General features: G+C 39.9%; 1 protein-coding gene across 11 annotated transcripts in view; it reads right to left on the bottom strand.

Moving 5' to 3' along the window:
- Positions 1-18,364, bottom strand: part of ROBO1 (roundabout guidance receptor 1) — a 694,688-nt gene that overhangs the window by 302,297 nt on the left and 374,027 nt on the right. Inside the window, exon 1 of one of the 11 annotated variants that reach the window (XM_048933866.1) lies at positions 2,375-3,240. The exons of the other annotated variants lie outside the window; for them this stretch is intronic. Coding sequence (XP_048789823.1) covers positions 2,375-2,429 — 55 coding nt within the window. The 5' untranslated portion in view covers positions 2,430-3,240. Of the gene's footprint in view, positions 1-2,374; positions 3,241-18,364 lie in introns of those variants that run through there. 11 annotated transcript variants of the gene reach the window in all.

Genomic DNA, 18,364 nt, shown 5'->3' with positions numbered 1-18,364 from the left:
AATGATTCAAAATTTAAATTTATGCAGCATTCATTAACCACAGGCTTAGATGAAAGAAGTTGCTTCACAGAGGCAACATCAGGGTAAGAATTAAGGGTTTTAAATACTAAGTGGTTTACCAATTACTGTTTTAACAAACACTAACCTACTTATCTTTTTGTTATTGTAAAGGTTTCCCTGCTCCCCATCCGCCAGTTATTTCCCACCTCTTAGCAGAACATCCCAACATCCCCTTTAGAGCATGACCACACAACCCCTTCACTCAGATGAGGGGCAAGTGAGGGAAGTGAAAATCTTCAGTGGAAAGGGGAGGAAAGGATCAATCAACCTGCAAGCAGATCAGCTGTCAATGGAACTGAAAGGATATCCATGCAGAAATGGCTATAGGTGACTCCCGTCCTTCCTTCTGCATTAAGGCCATCTGCCCTCAACTTTGTCACGCCTAAGGTTTCTAGCATCCCTATTGTTCCAGGCAAGACCAACTGTTTTGACCACATCATAACTTAGAGAAAGAGAAATCCTTCTGGTGAGGGACTAAGAACAAAGTCCCCTCTGGTGTTCGTCTCTGTCTTTGTTATTGGCTTTACTTACAAGGCTAAATTAAAAAAAAAAAAAAAAAAAAAAAAAAAAAGTGCCCTCCACAAACATTCATGACTTTCCTTTGTTTCTTTGTCCCCAAGAACTCAGCTGGAGTCAACAGTACTAGGGAAAACGTCCTTATCCCAAGGCAAAAAAAAAAACAACAAAAAAACAACAAAAAGCCAGCAGCACCAACACAACAAACACATTCAGCATTTATTTGAAAGACACATAATAAAAAAAAATAAAAATCTCTGAAGAACTGTTGCTTAACTTAGAACCAGGAATATCCCAGTCCAAAAAGGAGTTAGTACACTGTGTCTGGGGCCATGTATGAGGGAGGATTGGTACAGAAGACTTCAAGAGCAAGCTGGGAAAAGGACTGCCCATTCCTGCTGCTTCTTCCTTTAAATAAAGGCAACATAAAATCACAGGATCATAGAATGGCCTGGGTTGAAAAGGACCACAATGATCTTCTAGTTTCAACCCTTGTGCCTTTTTTTTTTTTTTTTTTTTTTTGTGTGTGTGTGTGTGTGTGTGTAGGGTCGCAAACCACAAGAAGAGCAAGCCAAAGCTGGCACAATTGACATAGTTTAGAGTGAACAGGGTTAGAGCTGCTCTCAAAAGACAGAGAAAGGCAAAGTTTTCCATGCTCAAAGCCACAGAGGTAAACCTAATACCTACCAGCAAAAAAGTAATAGTTAAATTTATGATACCATCTAGAAACAGACATAAGTTATTGCATTCAGTGACATAATTAAGACTTAAAGCTTCAGGCAGTGTACTTAAGGCTTTCAAAAACTTCATTCATTCATTTACTGACCAGGTGTCTCACACTACCACAGCTTTAATTACTCAAAAGGGTCCTCAGCGAACTTATAAAAATCAATTAAGGTTAGCTTGGGCACCGACTCGTACGTTAGGCGTAACGCGAGGTTTTGCTGTATTTAGTCATAGCTCACTTCAACACGTGACAAAAGGAGCTGTTGGGAGCGTGGAGGCACACTGCAGACAGATAGGTCTCGTCTCCTAAGAATAACAGGAAGCTTACGCAGAAAGGAAAACAAGAGCCAAGCACCAGATCCCCCCATGACCGCTCCATTCGGATTAAGACACGCGCAAAACCCGGAGCGCTGCACCGAGCGCCTCATCGCGACGCGAAGGGACCCGGACCCGGTCTGAAGTCATTATACACGCTGCTCCATCGCATTCCTCAACACCACAATTTGATAGGGAGCTTAAAGAGAGAATCTGCAGGCGAACGCAATCTGCTATCAACAATACCCTATTAGCACGGCCCTATCTTTAATCTAACAGGCACGATAAGATGCCCCAACACACATAAGCCCCGCTCAAACAGTGACTAATGACCATTAATCCTCTCTATCTCCACAGCCATCTCTCCTTCTCCCATTTATCACGCTGACACTCCACTTTACACACATGGATAAACTTTAACCGAGGAGGGAGGCGAGGCAGACCCCGTCCCAGCGGCGGCCCTTCGCACACGGTAACGGCGGCCGCGGGGCAGGGGCGCGATACCTGCGGCCGCTACCCGCTCCGAGCCTCGGCCGAGCGGGACGAGCGGGAGGAGGGAGCCGCTTCCCGCCGCCCCCACCGTCGGGGCGCGCCCAGCGGCCCTCCCCAGCCCACGCGCCGCGTCCCCACCCCCGGCTCCAGCCGCCCCTGCGCCCCGCCGGCGGAGCCGGGACGGGAAGCGCGGAAAGGTCCGGTGCAGCCCGTTGCCACCCGCCGCAGTCCCGCGCCCTTCGGCTCTCCCGCCGGCGGCGGTTACCTGAGGCGAGGCAGAGTAATCCACAGAGGTAAAAGTGAGCAAACTCCGCGACCATTGTCCTCAGGTGGCGCCTGCAGACAGTCTCATGCCAGAAGAGCCCCCACTTGTAATCCCACAGCGGCTCGACGCGACCGAGGCTCCGTAATCCCGCGGCGCTCGGCACTGTCACACCCGGGTGCTGCGGGAGCACGCCGGCCCCGCTCTGCTCTCTCTCGGCCCGGGCGTTCCTCCGTGACACTTCCCAGGACCATCCACAAAGACGGCAGAACACAAAAGAGCCTGGCTTCTCCGCAGCCGCCGCTCACGAGTTGCTCCTCCGGCCCGAGACTTTGTTCGGTGCCCGGGACGCGCACAACAAAGAGCTCCGGGTGCGACGCGCACGTAGCGGCTCCCGCTGCCCTCCTTCCCGCGAGTCACTGAGCGCGGGGCTGGAGGCGGGCAGAGCGCGGCGGCGGAGCGGCGGCGGCCCCCGCTCCCATCACGGGGGAAGGCGGCGGGGCGGGAGCGTCGGGGGCCGCACTCACGCAGGGGAGCCCCGGCGGCAGCTCCCAGCCCTGCCCAGCATCGCCGCCGCCCCCTGCACGCGGGAACCACACGCACGCCCCTTCCCCAGCGCCGGAGAAGGGCACAAGAGGGGGGCAAGTTAAGAAGGAAGGAAGCGAGAAGGAGCAAAACTTCCCTGGGCGGACGCCCCCACCCACCCTCGGTGCGGCGGCGGCGGGAGGAGGAGGAGCACTGCCCGCCTGCCCCTGAGCAAGCTGCTCAACTTTCTGCTGTCACGCTGAGCCGCCCTGGGCTTCCCCGCCCGGCCCCCGCAGCTCTGCTGCCACCGCGGGACACCGCGAAGGCGCCGCACCTACACGGCTCCGCACCCGGCGCAGCGCACCCGGCAGCCCCCGCCCCGCCCCGCCCCACGCAGCCCGCCCCGCCCCCGCAGAAGGTACGGCGCGGGGCGGTGCCGGCCCGCGGCGGGCGGACGAGGTGCCCCGGGCAGGCGTAAGCTGCTCCAGGCAGCGCCTCGGCGTGGTGTCGGGCTGCCTTGGGGCGGGGGACAGCGGCCTGAGGCGGGTGGGCAGCAGTGTTCGCAGAACAGCTTCCGCTCCAAACTGAAGCAAACGTATAAAACCCTTCAAGCGTCCAGGATCCCAAAGGCTTGAAATAGCCTCGAGTTTGTTGAGGCCTCGTTCGTGATTACTGAAAGCGTGGTTTGCAATTGCTGGGGAATCCTACAGGGTTACACACCCTCATCCCAAGGCAGCGTGGCCCCACGCTACATAATGCCTTTAGGGCCAAGGAGCCCTGCTTTCCCGTCACGGCTTCCCTGATTATTTCCCTTCCCTGTCCCCTGCCATAATTATCAATTGCATTCTCAGGCGGCATAACAAATACAGGTCTATGTAGTCAGATAGAGCGTGGCCTGGTATTCCCAACGGGCAGTGCGGCTGTGGCTTGTCAAATGATCCTTGGCAACAAGGCCTGGCTGTGCCACAGGCATAGGCCAAACATCCGGCATAAGCCTTATCAGATCGCTGTTCTGCAAGTAAGTGCAAGGCCAAGTCCTGCACAGAGGCCTGTGAGCTGCCCTACACCATGATCAGCGTGGTGTAGCCCCTATGGGCTTTATCTGGTGGCACAAGAGTTAGTGGTGGAGCAAGGAGGCTTAACGCCGTAGGTGGAAAGGGTAGGGCTGCTTGGAAGAAAGTCTGCTATCAGACAAGCCCAACATATGGCAGTACCATCGCTTTACAGTAATGCTCCATGTATTTCTAGGATTGATTCATTAAGTTGCAAGGACTGAATGAGATGTAAAAAATAAATTTAATTTCCAAGAAACATGTTGAAGATATTAACCCCATTACAAATGAGTCTTTTCTTGCAGCGAGATAATAAAACTCCAGAGCAAGAACCTTACTGTATTTCCTGTAGTAGGATTCATATGCACCCTGCGTTGTTATCAGCCAAACAGATTCTGACGGTCACAGCCTCCATCAGTCACGTCACACTCATGACAGCATGCCATGAAGTTTGCCCTGTTTTACCTCCCTCACTGTGGCATAGGAGAAAAAGTCCAACAAAAAAGGTTCTTGTGAGTGCACTGAAACTATGTTAGTCTACTTTCCACAGTGAGCACCTCCCCTCTTCAGAGGGATTTCTTCAAGCTGTACCTCACCAACAATATTTCCTTCAGCTCAAACACTGTCATCACACAATCATTCTGTGCCTTATGAATGACAACTTAAATAGTACCTCCAGAATTAAAACATACCGCAAGAACATGGAGTAGGTCCTGGATAATCCCTGAACCCTAATGAAAAGTCTGAGATTTCGATGAATTCGTTTTTGTTTTGTTTTGAGCAAATAAACAGGAGTCACATGCAGGGCTGAGAAGAAGTCTTAGGAGGTCATGTAATTCACCTCCCTGTTCCAAGGCAGGGTCAGATATTTAGACTCTCAACAGCAAAAGTATTTTAACCTCATTTATAAAAAATTCTGATGACTGGGATCTCATATCCTCTTCAAGTCTCTGTTCCAGTTCCTCTATAGACAGAACTGCCTTGGTGCCCAGACTATCTAGTCTCCAGGATGAAAAAAAAGAAAACAAGACCACCACAGATAAAATTCTGAGGGCACTTCTGTTACTCCTTCTGTAGTGATACTACTATCAATGCTTGACAGGCTCACTTTTCTTGTGCTGGATTACATATTTTAATCTATTGCTTCTCTCAAAAAAGGCAAAACTGTGATTCTGCAAGCAGGTCACTCTACAAGGAGTTTACATATTCTGTGAATGTGCATATATTCATATAATTGATGTATACATATATCCATTTACTTGTATACATATATCCATTTACTTGTATCATTTTTAGGTATTTAAATGAAGCTGTAAATACTCCACATAATCTTAAAAAATCATTTAAGTTCATTTATATGATGTATATATGGAATATCAACATAAATGAATCCATTTACTTTATATCTGGTTGTAAGCATATATGCTGTAGAGAAAAGGTAAATAAAGTGTTTACTAATTCTCTACTCAAGATAAATCTATTTCCTTTATACTGGTGAAATAACAAGCATCTAGATCCATGCACTCTTTTTCTCAGGTCATGCAAAAAACAGGCAGGTAATGCTGTACTGAAGTCTTGTATTCTGGACGTTAATTTTCTTTCAGATACAGTGGTATTCTAAATACAGAATCACAGAATCGCAGGGGCTGGAAGGGCCCCTGGAGGTCATTCAGTCCAACCCCCTGCTAAAGCAGGTTCCCTACGGTAGGTTACACAGGAAAGCACATGGGCAGGTTTTGAATATCTCCAAAGAAGACTCCATAATGTCCTCTGGGCAGCCTGATCCAGAGCGCTGTAATCCACAAGAGTGGATTAAAGCTCTGAAGCTTGGCTGGCCTTAGCGCTTGATCATGAGGTGAGAGTAAAAGAAAGCATTTTAAGTGTTTTGTGCCTCAACTGCCCTGTCTTTAACAGAGATGCGAGATAGTTGATATTGCTGTAAGGAAATCTTTATCCTTTGAGACTTGTGAATCCATTGTACATTAGGCACCCAGAGTGAAAGTACACCACAGCTTCCAAAACTTGTTCTGATTCATACTCTCTCAAATACTCCTCAGCATAATGGTTAGCTGTCAGTGTTTTCTTACTTCAGAAAAATTAATGGGAGTGGATATATACTGGTCTAATTATCTTTTTTAATTCTTTTAGATTGTAATAATGTATAACAGCTGCACAGTTCAGTGAATCTCTTCAAATTGTAAGCCTACAAAACTTCATTAGAATATCTTATAAGTAATTGACATCTTTAATTCTGCAGATGTTCTTACAAAACGTGTGCTATTAGAGCATCCCTCTTGTCCTTGATGCTGAGATGTATGTATATACGTATATATCTGTAAAACTACATTCCATATTAGAATTTATCAATGGATAATTTTCATCCCAAAAAGCACAGAGAGAAGTAACACATTTCTTTTGACAAAGTCATGTATTTAAGCGGATTTTAAAAACACAGGTAAATTCTGAGACTTTAGAAAATAAAATGTATGCATTTGATTGTACAATAACACCCATCTACTGCATTCACTGCAGTGGAATATTAGCTCCAATTTCTAGCATTTAACATTTTTATTTAAATTTCTTACAGCACTGAATATATAACAGTTGAAGGACTGGATTTTTACTTTAATATTTATGTTGTTACAAAACCCCATCCATATTTCAAACTTACACAGATACATACGAGGGCTGCTCCAAAAGTAATGCCTCCTACATTATTCTGTTGGCCCACAACGCCAGAGGCAGACGTTGGTGATATGGCAGTAGAGGTTGGGCCTTCCTGACAATATTCCGTTACAGTTTGTTGCCATGTGACAAATGGCAGCAGAGGGGCAGTACGCCTGTGCACAAATTTCCATATTCTGCCTGTGTTTGAGACACTGAGCTCTGACTGGAAAAGCTCTAAGGTTCTCTAGAAATGATAATTGTGATTCAGCAGATGGCACTCTTTCCTCAAAGTGACTGAAATCAGAGCTGCCTCTGACACAAGAGAGAATGTGCTGTTAGAGATTATTTATTCCACATTACTCAGAAGAACTTGAATTTTTGTAACTACTTAAGATCCCAGCTTGCTTTTCTCTAAAGGCATCATACGTACATCTTGTCTTGGTTGTGATATGGGGCCAACTTTACCCTCTCTACAAAAACCTCTTTGAACTTCAAGTGACTCTTACCTTCCTGGTCTTAAAACTACCACATTGCCTTCCAGTTATCTCCATGAGCTAGCTGCCAGGAATACTTCTGTGAGTGCGTGTGTACATTATACAATCACATCTGCACATGTATGCATATATACACACAAAATTTATCATTCTAAGCATTCTGAGGCTGGCAACAAGTATGACATTATTTTATATGGTACAATTAAGCTTTCACAGAGAGCTAGTTCAGATAAGAGTGTGTTGTTAGTTGTCCTTTAGATTATTGTAAAGATGTCTGTACAAATTATTCTATTTTCACAGCAGTTTTTTTTCAAGATTTTAATGGTACCTGGTTCAAGGCTTTGGGTCTGTTTTTGTATGATCAGGCTACAGATTCAGGAATCCCACAAAGGGAGCCAATGCTGTTTTTCCATTTAGCTACAGTAACTCATTTCACTCATAGTAATTCATGTAATTCCACGTGTATTTTCCTTTTTCTCTTCCTTTTTTTTTCCTCTATTTTTTTTTCCCAGTTAATCTCTCAAAAGTCTGCAGTTGTATAATAAACTGGGATTATTAATATGTTTAACAAAAAACGTTGTGACTTCCATCTCAGTCAATTTATATCTCTTTCTTGACCTGAATGGTCACTGTTTAAACATGATATACAAAGAAATAATTTCTTGCATTTGATTGTTAAGGCCTTCAGATGATTTGTCTTTTATTTATATTAATTTGGATATGCAGCTCCTATTTCAGCTCCTATTTCTTTCATGCTGCACTTGATTGCACAATTAGTGAATTCAGACTTCAGACTGAACTACACTGGGTCAATACACCACTTAGAACAGTACTCATGGTTATTACTGAGTTAGGAATACCAGCAATCAGATTTAAGGTTTTATTTGCTATGTTGAATTCATGGGTAGAGACTCTAAATATGCTCAAGCCTCATTATTCTAGGTGTATAAAAACAACATGACAAAAGATCCTTTCTTCAAAGGATTTATAAAGCGTTGTTATCAACATAAAGGAATACAAGAAAAAATCACCATTGGCATAAACATGAAAAATTCCATTGATGTTTATTCTTCAATACTTTTTTATATTAAGGGTGCATGTGGCTTTTTATTTCTGTTAGAAAGGTGCTATAGCACATCCCCAGTGGAAAAAAAAAAATCACTAAAGCTACATTCTTTCTGTTCCTCCAGTAAGAAATGCTAAAGGCATATTTTCTATTCAGCCTACTCAGCACACCAGCCCAAATGTCTTTTAAAATTATTATAATTATAGGAAATAATATGTACAACTTTTCTTCTATGGCTTTGTTTTTGATAATGATAAAATGCTAATCAGCTTAATATGTAATTTATATACAGACAACACAGTGTTTATTTCAAAACCAGTGTTATCTGTGATATTACTGAACAAAGACAGACCTGTCCCTGAAATCTCAGTACTTGGTTTAGAATTTAACGCATGAGCTATTCAGTACTCACTGTCTCCTTGTTTCTGTACAGAATGTAGGAAGAGTCTGAGGGTGTCACCTAGTGGATCATTCAGATTGCCTGTAAGGGAGCTAGCAAGCAGACCCATCCAAATGGCATTGAATGAACTAACAAACTAAAAGATAAATTATTCTTTATTGTTAAATGTACTTAATTACTCTATAAATTGTGAAGGCTTCAACAGAGTGTTATTGTTCTGTAATATTTGCCTTTGGGTTCCTGTTTATGTGACAGAATCTGCTGGCACCAAAAAGGGCAGTAAGGATGGTGCATCCAAAATTCTGAAAATTACCTACATTCCTGGCTCAGAGGAAGGGTTTAATATTACCACACATGACTGTTTTAAATGAGTTGCTCCAAACTTTTGTTTAAGATTACAAATAAGTGGAAGAAATGATATACAGGGCCTGTAGGTTCCTTCAATTATATTTTGAAAGAAGGAACTATTCTATGGTTTTCAACAGGCCATCAAAAAAGTTTTTTTTGCGCGTATTAGTTCAGGATTGCTGTACGCATTTATAATTCAGGAATAGTTAAGGTTAACCTTAGCAATCTGGAGATGAAAAGGATTACATAAACTATCCATCTTATTTCTTTGATTGAATTACTGCACATATTTAAAGCAGACGCCACTTAAAGCTGAATACCTGCAGTGAATTAACTCAGTCAAATGCAAAGCAGATACCCGAGCCAGCTCACACAGTACAATTTTCAATTGCATGTTGAAATTTAAAATAACCAGCATACAATTCATAATTGCATGATGAAAGCCTATCTGATCCCATATATTTAACCTCTTTTAATTAAAAAAAAATGCTTACTATGGTTTTAATATTATGTTCTGCCCCTGAGTGGAGGAAGGGAAAAAGTAAGGACTACAAATGATAGAGACATCCAATATTAATGCCTAGAGCATGTATTTTATTACACCCCCTGAATTTTTTCAGTGTGCCCTGTGTGACTAGAATGGGTAGAGGAAAAACAAGTCTTTGCCCTAAGCTGATGTGCTTATTTGCTGGTGTCAGAACTGCACACTACCCGTCAGTAGGCACAGTACGCTACTGGAAGGAGCAGCAAAAATCTTATGCCAGCAGTATGCTTCGCTTGAAGTGGTAATATGTCTGTTTTAATGAACAAGTGGAAGTGCCATCCTCTACGTGTAAGGGCTTGCCCAATCTTAGCCTTCTCTGCACATTCAGAATACATACAAACAATCATAGGTTTCACATAGGTGAAATATTGAAGATGCAAATACTTCAGCAATCCTTATCCGTATCAAAAGCTCTTAAAAATGTACTTTCAGAGAGCTGTGAAAACATGTATCATTTAGTTTAATTACAAAACCAAGAATGTATAAAGATGTATTAAATGTGTTTAGGTAAAACCAAACTGCATGAAGTAAGCAACACGGGAAAAAAAAAAAAAAAAAAGGTACACAAATTATTTAACCCTCCACCCAGAAAACAGAGAGCTCAGTTCTGTGTAACAGAAACATCTGATTCTGCTAGACCATAAAAGTTTTCTCACCACTAGAAATTCTCCTCCTCTTTGGGATCTGGAGTTACTTTCAGGTTTTTTCTTTCTACTATCCCTCCCCCCCCCCTCCCCCCCAAAATTGTTGGTCTAAGTCTTATTGGACTCTGGTAAGAAAGGCCCATGTCAAATGTATTATAAAGTTCAGCTGAAGACAGTGCTAAAGGATAGAATCTGCAGGGCAAATAAGGTTTGCTGCTGAGGGAGAGGATGCTGTCAGTGAGACTTATATACCCACGAACACAGTAGGCTGTTTTCTTTTAAAAGAGTTCCTTCCAGCTTTGTGCAGGAAACAGCAGTACCAGGCTTCCATATTGCGTGCATCTCCTCACAGAAGGTCAGGCTGCCTTCAGAATTAAAAACAAAAAAAAAACAACCAAAAACTACCTTGAGGAAAGGCCTTGGGCCCCAGCTAAATCAGCTAAATATTTCATTAAAAAGAAAACTGGTCTTGCATGTGTTCTCCTTAAAACCTCCCAAAGGACAAATCTGTCAGGGTATGTCTACATAGTTAGTAGCATCCAATAACACAGCTATTCCTCCCACTCTCTGAGACGGCCTGACACGAGCCAGCTCCAATCCAGAAGCTGAGTAAATATGCTATCATAGTGCCAAGGCTGAGCTAACACAGGTTGTGTCTCAACAGGCCTTATTAACTCAGGCTCATTACTGTAATAACACAGCTACATGGCTGCTGTGCTGCAGCTGGCTCTGTGTGCCTGGCTCTCAGTGTGCAAGGAGCAAGCACTTAAGTATCTGTTCCTGACTGTGTAGACATGCCGTCAGTGTGTTCCTCCTCTTCTTCCCGGAGATTCTGTCATTTAATATAAAGCCAGCAGCTGTTCCTCTCTCTCTCTCTCTCTCTCAAAAACAAACAAAAACAAACAAACAAACAAACAAAAAAAAACAAACCAAAAACCTGTACTGGCATAAAAAAAGGACATTTGAAAATTAGTAAGTTTGTGAAAGATTGTGGAGTGCTGACTGCCTCTTGCAAGTCAGTGCCATTTCTGCTGTGCCATAATGAGAACCTTCCAGAGTAGACAGCATGATGGTATGCGAGGATCACATGTATAAATTCCAGTTTTCTCTCTTCTCACTTCTTCACAGAGAAGATACAAGAGTAAATTACACAGTTACTATTGGTAGAGGAATAAAAATGAAGCCATCTCCTTTTAAAAGAAAAGTTGAAAACTTCCTCTTCTCTTTTATGTAAATGAACAAGTTTTGTAATTCCCAAGTTATTACTGAGTAGACACAATTTATCTGCATTTACCCTCAACTATACTGTTGGGAAAACGTTCTACTTTTAGCTCAAGGGCACCATCAGAGCTGCACGGACTCATAGCTAACCTCAGAGAATACAACAAAAATGGAAAAAAATGCTTTTTAAATCTTAAGACTTCAAGGGGACAGCAACAGAATAGTATTTCAGATAGCAATATCAGACTATAATAAAATATATACTCAAACCAAAGGAAGTCCCAGGTGAAATTCTTACAGACCACAATGGGGGAGAATATTACCAGGGATCTACTCCTTCCACCTACGATCCCTGTAGCAGTATTCCTTAAGTAGGTGAACAAAAGAGCAACAGCAAGGCATTGGTGTTAAAAAGGTTTGCAATACTGAAACATTGCATACTGCCATGAAATGCACTACTGAGGGACCCTTTCTTAGCTATGGGGATGGGAAACTGTTCACATGAGAAGTTTGAGAGGCTATGTTCTCACATACAGTTGGTTCTCTTTACTGATTTTTTTTTTTTTTTTGTAAAATTTAAATTTGCTTCCCAAATTTTAAGAAAGTAGGTTATGTTTATTCTTTGTCAGTTTTTGGTATGCAGTACTGCTTGTATTTGTATTTTGATTTAAAGAAACATACGATGTTTACAAGATTTGAGATCTATGATTACAATGGGAGTATCTTTGCAGTAATTTCATCAACATTATTTTAGGAACCACACATCTTTCAGTAAAATCCTCATCAAAACTCCCATGTACTTTTGTCTGCTCTTTTCTGGATTGTTTCCAAAAAGTAATGCTGTATTGTTTATTGTGAATTACACTGTAATGCCCTCTGCTGGTAGTAAGTTGGTAAAAGTCAACTTTAGATTTCCTTTTTAGGTGATTTAGAGTTCTAAGTCTGGTTTAAAGATGGAAGCTTCAAGCCACCATAAACTTCTACCAGTGCACCGTAAAGGGATTCTATTTAAAAACAACCGTATTGATTTTAAACAAAACCAAACTTTTTACAGTGTTCTCAAGAAGTTTCAAGATTTCTCAAGCGTTTGCTGAAGTCACAAATGCTATGAAAAATTCCAAGGCTAAAGGATGAAACAAGTGAAAGTACCAACAGATGTCCATTTTACTTCAAGAAGTTAATTCTGAGTCAGGAAATCAAGACTACAAAGATTTTAACAGCATAGTCATGTTAGATTTTCAGTGTTTCAAATGGAACTGTAAAGCTCTTGGCCTACATTTTACCCAGACAGTACATGACAGTAACTACAGAATGAAGCCACTGTTAAAGCAATATACACTAGGACTTAAGTGATACTCTTGGTCAATATTTTTAGTAGTTTTTAAGAAAATGGGAATGATCGTTTAGACAGTTAAGTGTACATGTAGTAAAAGATCTGTTAGGAAGTGAACAGAAGGAAATATTGAAGATCAGCCTGAGACTTTTTCTGCCCAGCTTGCTGAAGTCTTAGTGAAAGCTTAGTGAGATACTACCCATTCCCAAGGAGTTAATTAATACTTTTCATGAATAAATATCAAACACACCAATATCTTAAATACCAGAGAATTCATCAAATAACAGTTTTAAAAGTGCCATACCATGTTTCACAGCTGCTTTCTTAGAATTCTTAGAATTGCCATAAACAGGCAAAGTACTGATAAAAAAGTAGGTTTTGGATATTTTTGTTGGTTTTGTCATTCAGTTTTCTCTGAGCACAGGGCAAAATTATAAACATGGCCCAAATTTGACTTCTTGGAAACATAAATGAGAGATTCAAATGTGCTTTGATGGGGGGGGGAAGGGTTCAACTGCTTTCAAAAGAACTCCCCTTGGTATTCTTGAAAATCCCATCCTTAAACCTTTATTAAGAATCCCTTGAAAGAGGTTTTTGCTCAAAGCCATAAATCTTCCCATCAGATATGCAGGGAAAGTCACCAATTAACAAGAGACATGAAGGATTTTCTTGATTACAATATGGACATACATTTCTCTGGAGAGCTGCTTTTGTTCAAAGCCAGCCTATCTTCTCCATGTTTGAGCACAGAGTATTTTTAACAATAAAAAAGAGACTACTTTATTGCAAGAGAAGTATGAATTGAGTTTGAATAATCTAAAATGTTTTCACAAGACAAATTTTGAATCAACACATGATATCGTATTGTTTTGACACATAATTTCAGATGGCTAAAACTTTTGACAAAATGGCATTGGATTCAAATGATAAATGAAAAGTTGAGGTGGTATTAAACATGTGAAGGCCAAACATTAGCATTTTAAACTACTGTGTAGATTTAGGCTAATCCTTAGAGAATTGTATATTTCTGTATCTACTGCACCTTCTGTGTCCTAAGAGCCTGAGGTGACAACCCACTGCCTGAGAGTGGTTCCCATCCTGGAAAAATTAAGGAACATTTCATTTGTATTCGTGGAAAAAAAAAAAAACACAGATAAATAGCTTTTTAGATGTGTTTCTGCCAAACTCTTCACAAGTTTAGGAGAATGTATAAAATAGATCTCTATTTTTAGAATTAGGTACAAGCTTCTTGAGCTGATATTTACAAACATTACTATTATTGTTGTTATTGGTGTTACTATTATTAAAAAAAATCTATTTGTCAATAGGCATATTACCTAACTTACCAATAAAATATTTGATGATTACATGGTACTGAATAATCAAGGGAAGAAGTGAAAGCTTCATTTCTTGATTCCTGTAAAGAATGCTTTTCTGGAAGCCTTAAGCAGAGAAAAGTGTGCATCAGTGAGCCTAACACAGGGGTTAAATTAATGAAATTCGAATGTCTTTCATAAATTTATACTCGTTGATCAAGGGGTCTTTTCTATCTCACATGCTACAGATCATGCAACCGATACTAAATAATATTTTAGCTCGGAGATGAGCATCAGTATTTTAAAGATTTTATATATTTAAACTAATTTAAAACATTTTCTTTGTGACTGCAACTATAACCATGCTACAGCTTGCAAAAGATTATTCTACTGACAAAAATGAACATAGATCCAAAATGTGATAGTCCATACCCACAAAATGGGGAAGAGTTCTTGCTTTCATACCTCTTCCATTTATAGACTTGTGCTCGTGTTCCTAATTACAAGAGTTAAGGGAATTTTCATATCTTTCAGTTGATTATGGGTAAGACTGGAAAACAAACGACTTAATGAAATATGTACCACAGTTGTACTAAATACAACTACACGTTGCTCAGTAAAGCTGCCTGTAAAGTGAAACAAATACACCTCCAGTTTCCATACAATAAGGAATTAAATGTTCTCTAGTATGGAGCACACAGAATAAATCACATAAAGTAAAGGCAAGATACTAACAGCCCAATTTCATGCAGAATTCCAACTCCTGAAAGGTTTGAAGCCTCAGGCACTTCAAATTCACTGTTCTCATTCAGAAAAATGATTTGCAGGCCTAAATGAATATTTTACTATTTTTTTCTTTGAGTCAAATGATCCATCTGTTTACTAAAACAATTCACTGCAAAGCCAAAGGGGTCATTTCAGAGTAAAGCCTCCATCTTAGCAAAGGGTAAACCAAACAGAGTGTCAGGTTGAACTATTTGAAGTAGAAAGTGACATCAGATAATGTTTGATGATGTTCAGATTCTATGATCTCTGTGCTCCAGCACTTTTAAAATGGTAAAAAAAGAATTGTGTTCATGAAGATATAACATTTAAAAAGTTATACATTTCTATTTAATTATCCTAGTTTTATGTTGTCTATTAATGTCGAAAACAAACTCTGTATGTAAAAATGTATACACTGCCCTACTTACTAAACAGCATACTGCTACAGCATCAGACAAAGAAGCTTTTGTCACTAGGCTATGAATTTGTAAGATAAATCAAGGAAATGGGCACTCCAGAGAATGTTTCTTGTCTTCTCCCATTTTAGAATGACAGATTCCTTTCATTTTAAATTATTAATTTGCAAGAAAGTTGGAATGTTTTGATGTGGAGCTCGGTGGAGAGAGGAAAGAGTAAAACCAGGATAGAATATGTTACTATGGAATCAGCACATGGATTAGGAAAATACTTGAAACCAAACTAAACCATATAACCTGAATTTGGCAGTAATTTCAGTGGTGTTACACTTAAAATACTGCTTCTATTCAAATCAAAGAAAACTTCCCATAAAAAGATTATATTTTCAAAAATGAAATATAGTTTTGTACCTATAAAATAGAAGTTGTCATTACAGAGAGGTCATCTCCTCAAGTGCCATCACTGTTCACAAGAATCAGCAGAATGCATATAGAACAAGAGCTGTTTTCAGTGAGATGATTCCCCCTCTCTTTTTCCTTCTCCATGCTCTGGAAACAGACAGGTGGAAATGCTTTACCAAGGAATGTGAAGATAATACTGTCTATGAGTTAAGCAAAAACCCCCACTATTGACAGTATGTGTATGCTCTTCCAGTTTCCAAATTTTTCAGGTGGATAAGAGTGCAGCAGTGTTTACTGATGCAAACAGAGTTTACTGATGTTTTTCCAACATTGTATATTATACAGATCTGTGAAACCCTGGCCTCAAAAGGGAGTCTGTACTGTAAAACCCAGATTTCTTTCCCTTGAACCTAAATATCAGAGATTAAGAATAGTCATAGATCATTTTTTTACTCACATTGCTTTACAAATGTTTAAAAAAACAAAACAAACAAAAACACCAAATCAAGCATTCATAGAACATTTTCTTTCCTGCACTAACGACTTCTTTGTACCTTATCAGAAATACTGTCTCAAAGAAGGCCAGCTGTCCAAGAGTTAGTTCTGTTCCTGTTCCATCTGCAGCCAACTCAGAAAAATAGACAGCTTCAAAGGTTTTTTAATGCATGCATCTTCTACAATTGTCTATTTCTGCCCAATTGCTGTAGAGAGACAGTTGGTTTAGACTTGACCAATTAAATTCTTATACACAAGAAATTTGGCAAGATACATTCAACCTTTATGTGTAATACTAGGTGTCCACTTATGTGGAGGACCTTGTTCTGCTTGGAAAAACTGTTCACATTAAGCCATCTTCAATACCTAACTTTAGATGTGCTTACTACACATCTTTATGTTAGGAGTCTCTGCTGTAGACAAAGTATGTGGAGAAGCAGTGAAACATCTAACTATTAGCCCTGAATCTAAATGGCTTGGCTGAATCATCAATCATCTGACTAAAACATCAAGAAGTTTCTTTGATTATGTTCATGAAATATTCTAAATCAGTTATTTCCATATTAAAAATGTTTTTGTTTTTTTTTTTTAAATGTCTCTAAAGAAAGGATAGACTAACTCCTCTACATTTTCTTGTTGCTCCTTTATATTTCTCCTACTCAGGTTATCCTGTTCAAGAACTATGCAACTGTATTTCCCTGTTGAGCAGTTTTGCAGTACAAGTGGAAATTGTTTGATCCATAATAAAGGACTTCCATTTAGTTTTATATGCACACAGTGTGTGCGCTCGCTTTGTCACCTTTGTCTTTCAGCCATTTTTGTATTTCAGAAAGATCCATAATGAACTCTCTTTTCAGGTAAGATCTTGTCCTCAAATCCATACTAGAGGTCTTAACTCCCTCATAAGTTCCCTTTGAACAAAATGCTCAGACTTGCTTTAAGGTGACTGTCTCCTTGATGTTGAACATCAAAATAGTCTATCAACAAAAAAAATCTTTTCATGTTTTCCTGTGAAGCCGTATCACTTCATGATTTATAGGTATTATATTGTCAATGAACAAAAGTTACATCAAGGTTGCATCAACAGTCTAATAAAGCAAACAGACCACATAGTAATACTATTCATCCTTCCAGTAAAAATTTCCAGGGTAACTTTTTCTTTCCCCAACCTTGGAATGGGTTCATTGTAGGATATTGTTTATCAGGTGCAATGTTTCTTGTGCTCAATTTTGGAATATTTTCCTTTGAAAGTTCTGAAGACAACATAGAAATTTTAGTGAATCTTTGTAAAATATCAATATCAAAGTAAAGCCTTATTTTCTGAACATGGTAAGCATAATACTAAGCATTCAAAGAATAAATCTGATTACTCTCAGTGTAATCTAGAGGAGTTCCCCATATTTTGCCATATATCATACAGTGCTTATAAAGTGTGATAAGAAGGATGATTAATAACAAAAGGTTTCCTCTTGCCTTTCTTTGTTTTCACATCTCTTCTGAAGTTTAACTGCCAACTAATTGTTTAATCCTTACTGCTTGTTTTCAAAGCCATGATACATTCTTCCAAAGTTCTTTAGTTAAATAAATGGATAAAAAAGGAAATGCTGCTTTGAAAGCATATTTGTTGTTGTCTTTCTATTTCTTCTTTTAAATCCATTGCTTTGTATATTTCATTTATAATACTTTTGAGATTGTTAGACAAACAAGCTGAAGGTAAAATACTGGTATTGCATATAATTAATCTCACAAGAAAACAGATGCCATCTTAAAAATGATTTAAAGAGTACAGGTGCCTTATATTAATCAAATTGTCTTTCTGCTTTGAGTATAACTGTCAATTGAGGTGCTTATCTGTTCATGTTCTATTCAGATAAATTACTCCAAATCATGTTTGAAGGCATGGCTAAGTGTTTTGGACTGGTTGTAGATAGTGTTCCTTTTCAAAACTATAATATAATACTCCTACTGCTATAGTGTATCTGGATAACATTCAACTTGATTCACAACCACTGCCACATACTGTACTACAGTAACCAAGTATAGATAAATATTTTTGAGGTGGGTAAGATAATCAAATTGAGACTATTAAAAAAAAAAATAGAAAAGATAGGGTATAGCTTGGCTGTTGTTGCAAGGTGCATCAACTGAGAGGCAGGAGTAGGTGCACAAAGGGAAGCAGAGAACGTGGCCATGAATTTCATATAATTATATTATGCTACCAGAAGGAGACAAGGGGAAACATGAGGGAGAGGAAGTGGAGAAAGTAATACAGAAGACAGATGGATAGTATATATTGAAGGAAATC

This window comes from Lagopus muta, chromosome 1, assembly GCF_023343835.1.
Source record: "Lagopus muta isolate bLagMut1 chromosome 1, bLagMut1 primary, whole genome shotgun sequence".
Lineage (NCBI taxonomy): Eukaryota > Metazoa > Chordata > Aves > Galliformes > Phasianidae > Lagopus > Lagopus muta.
Note: the sequence above shows the minus strand (reverse complement) of the source record. Positions and strands in the feature narration are given on the sequence as shown.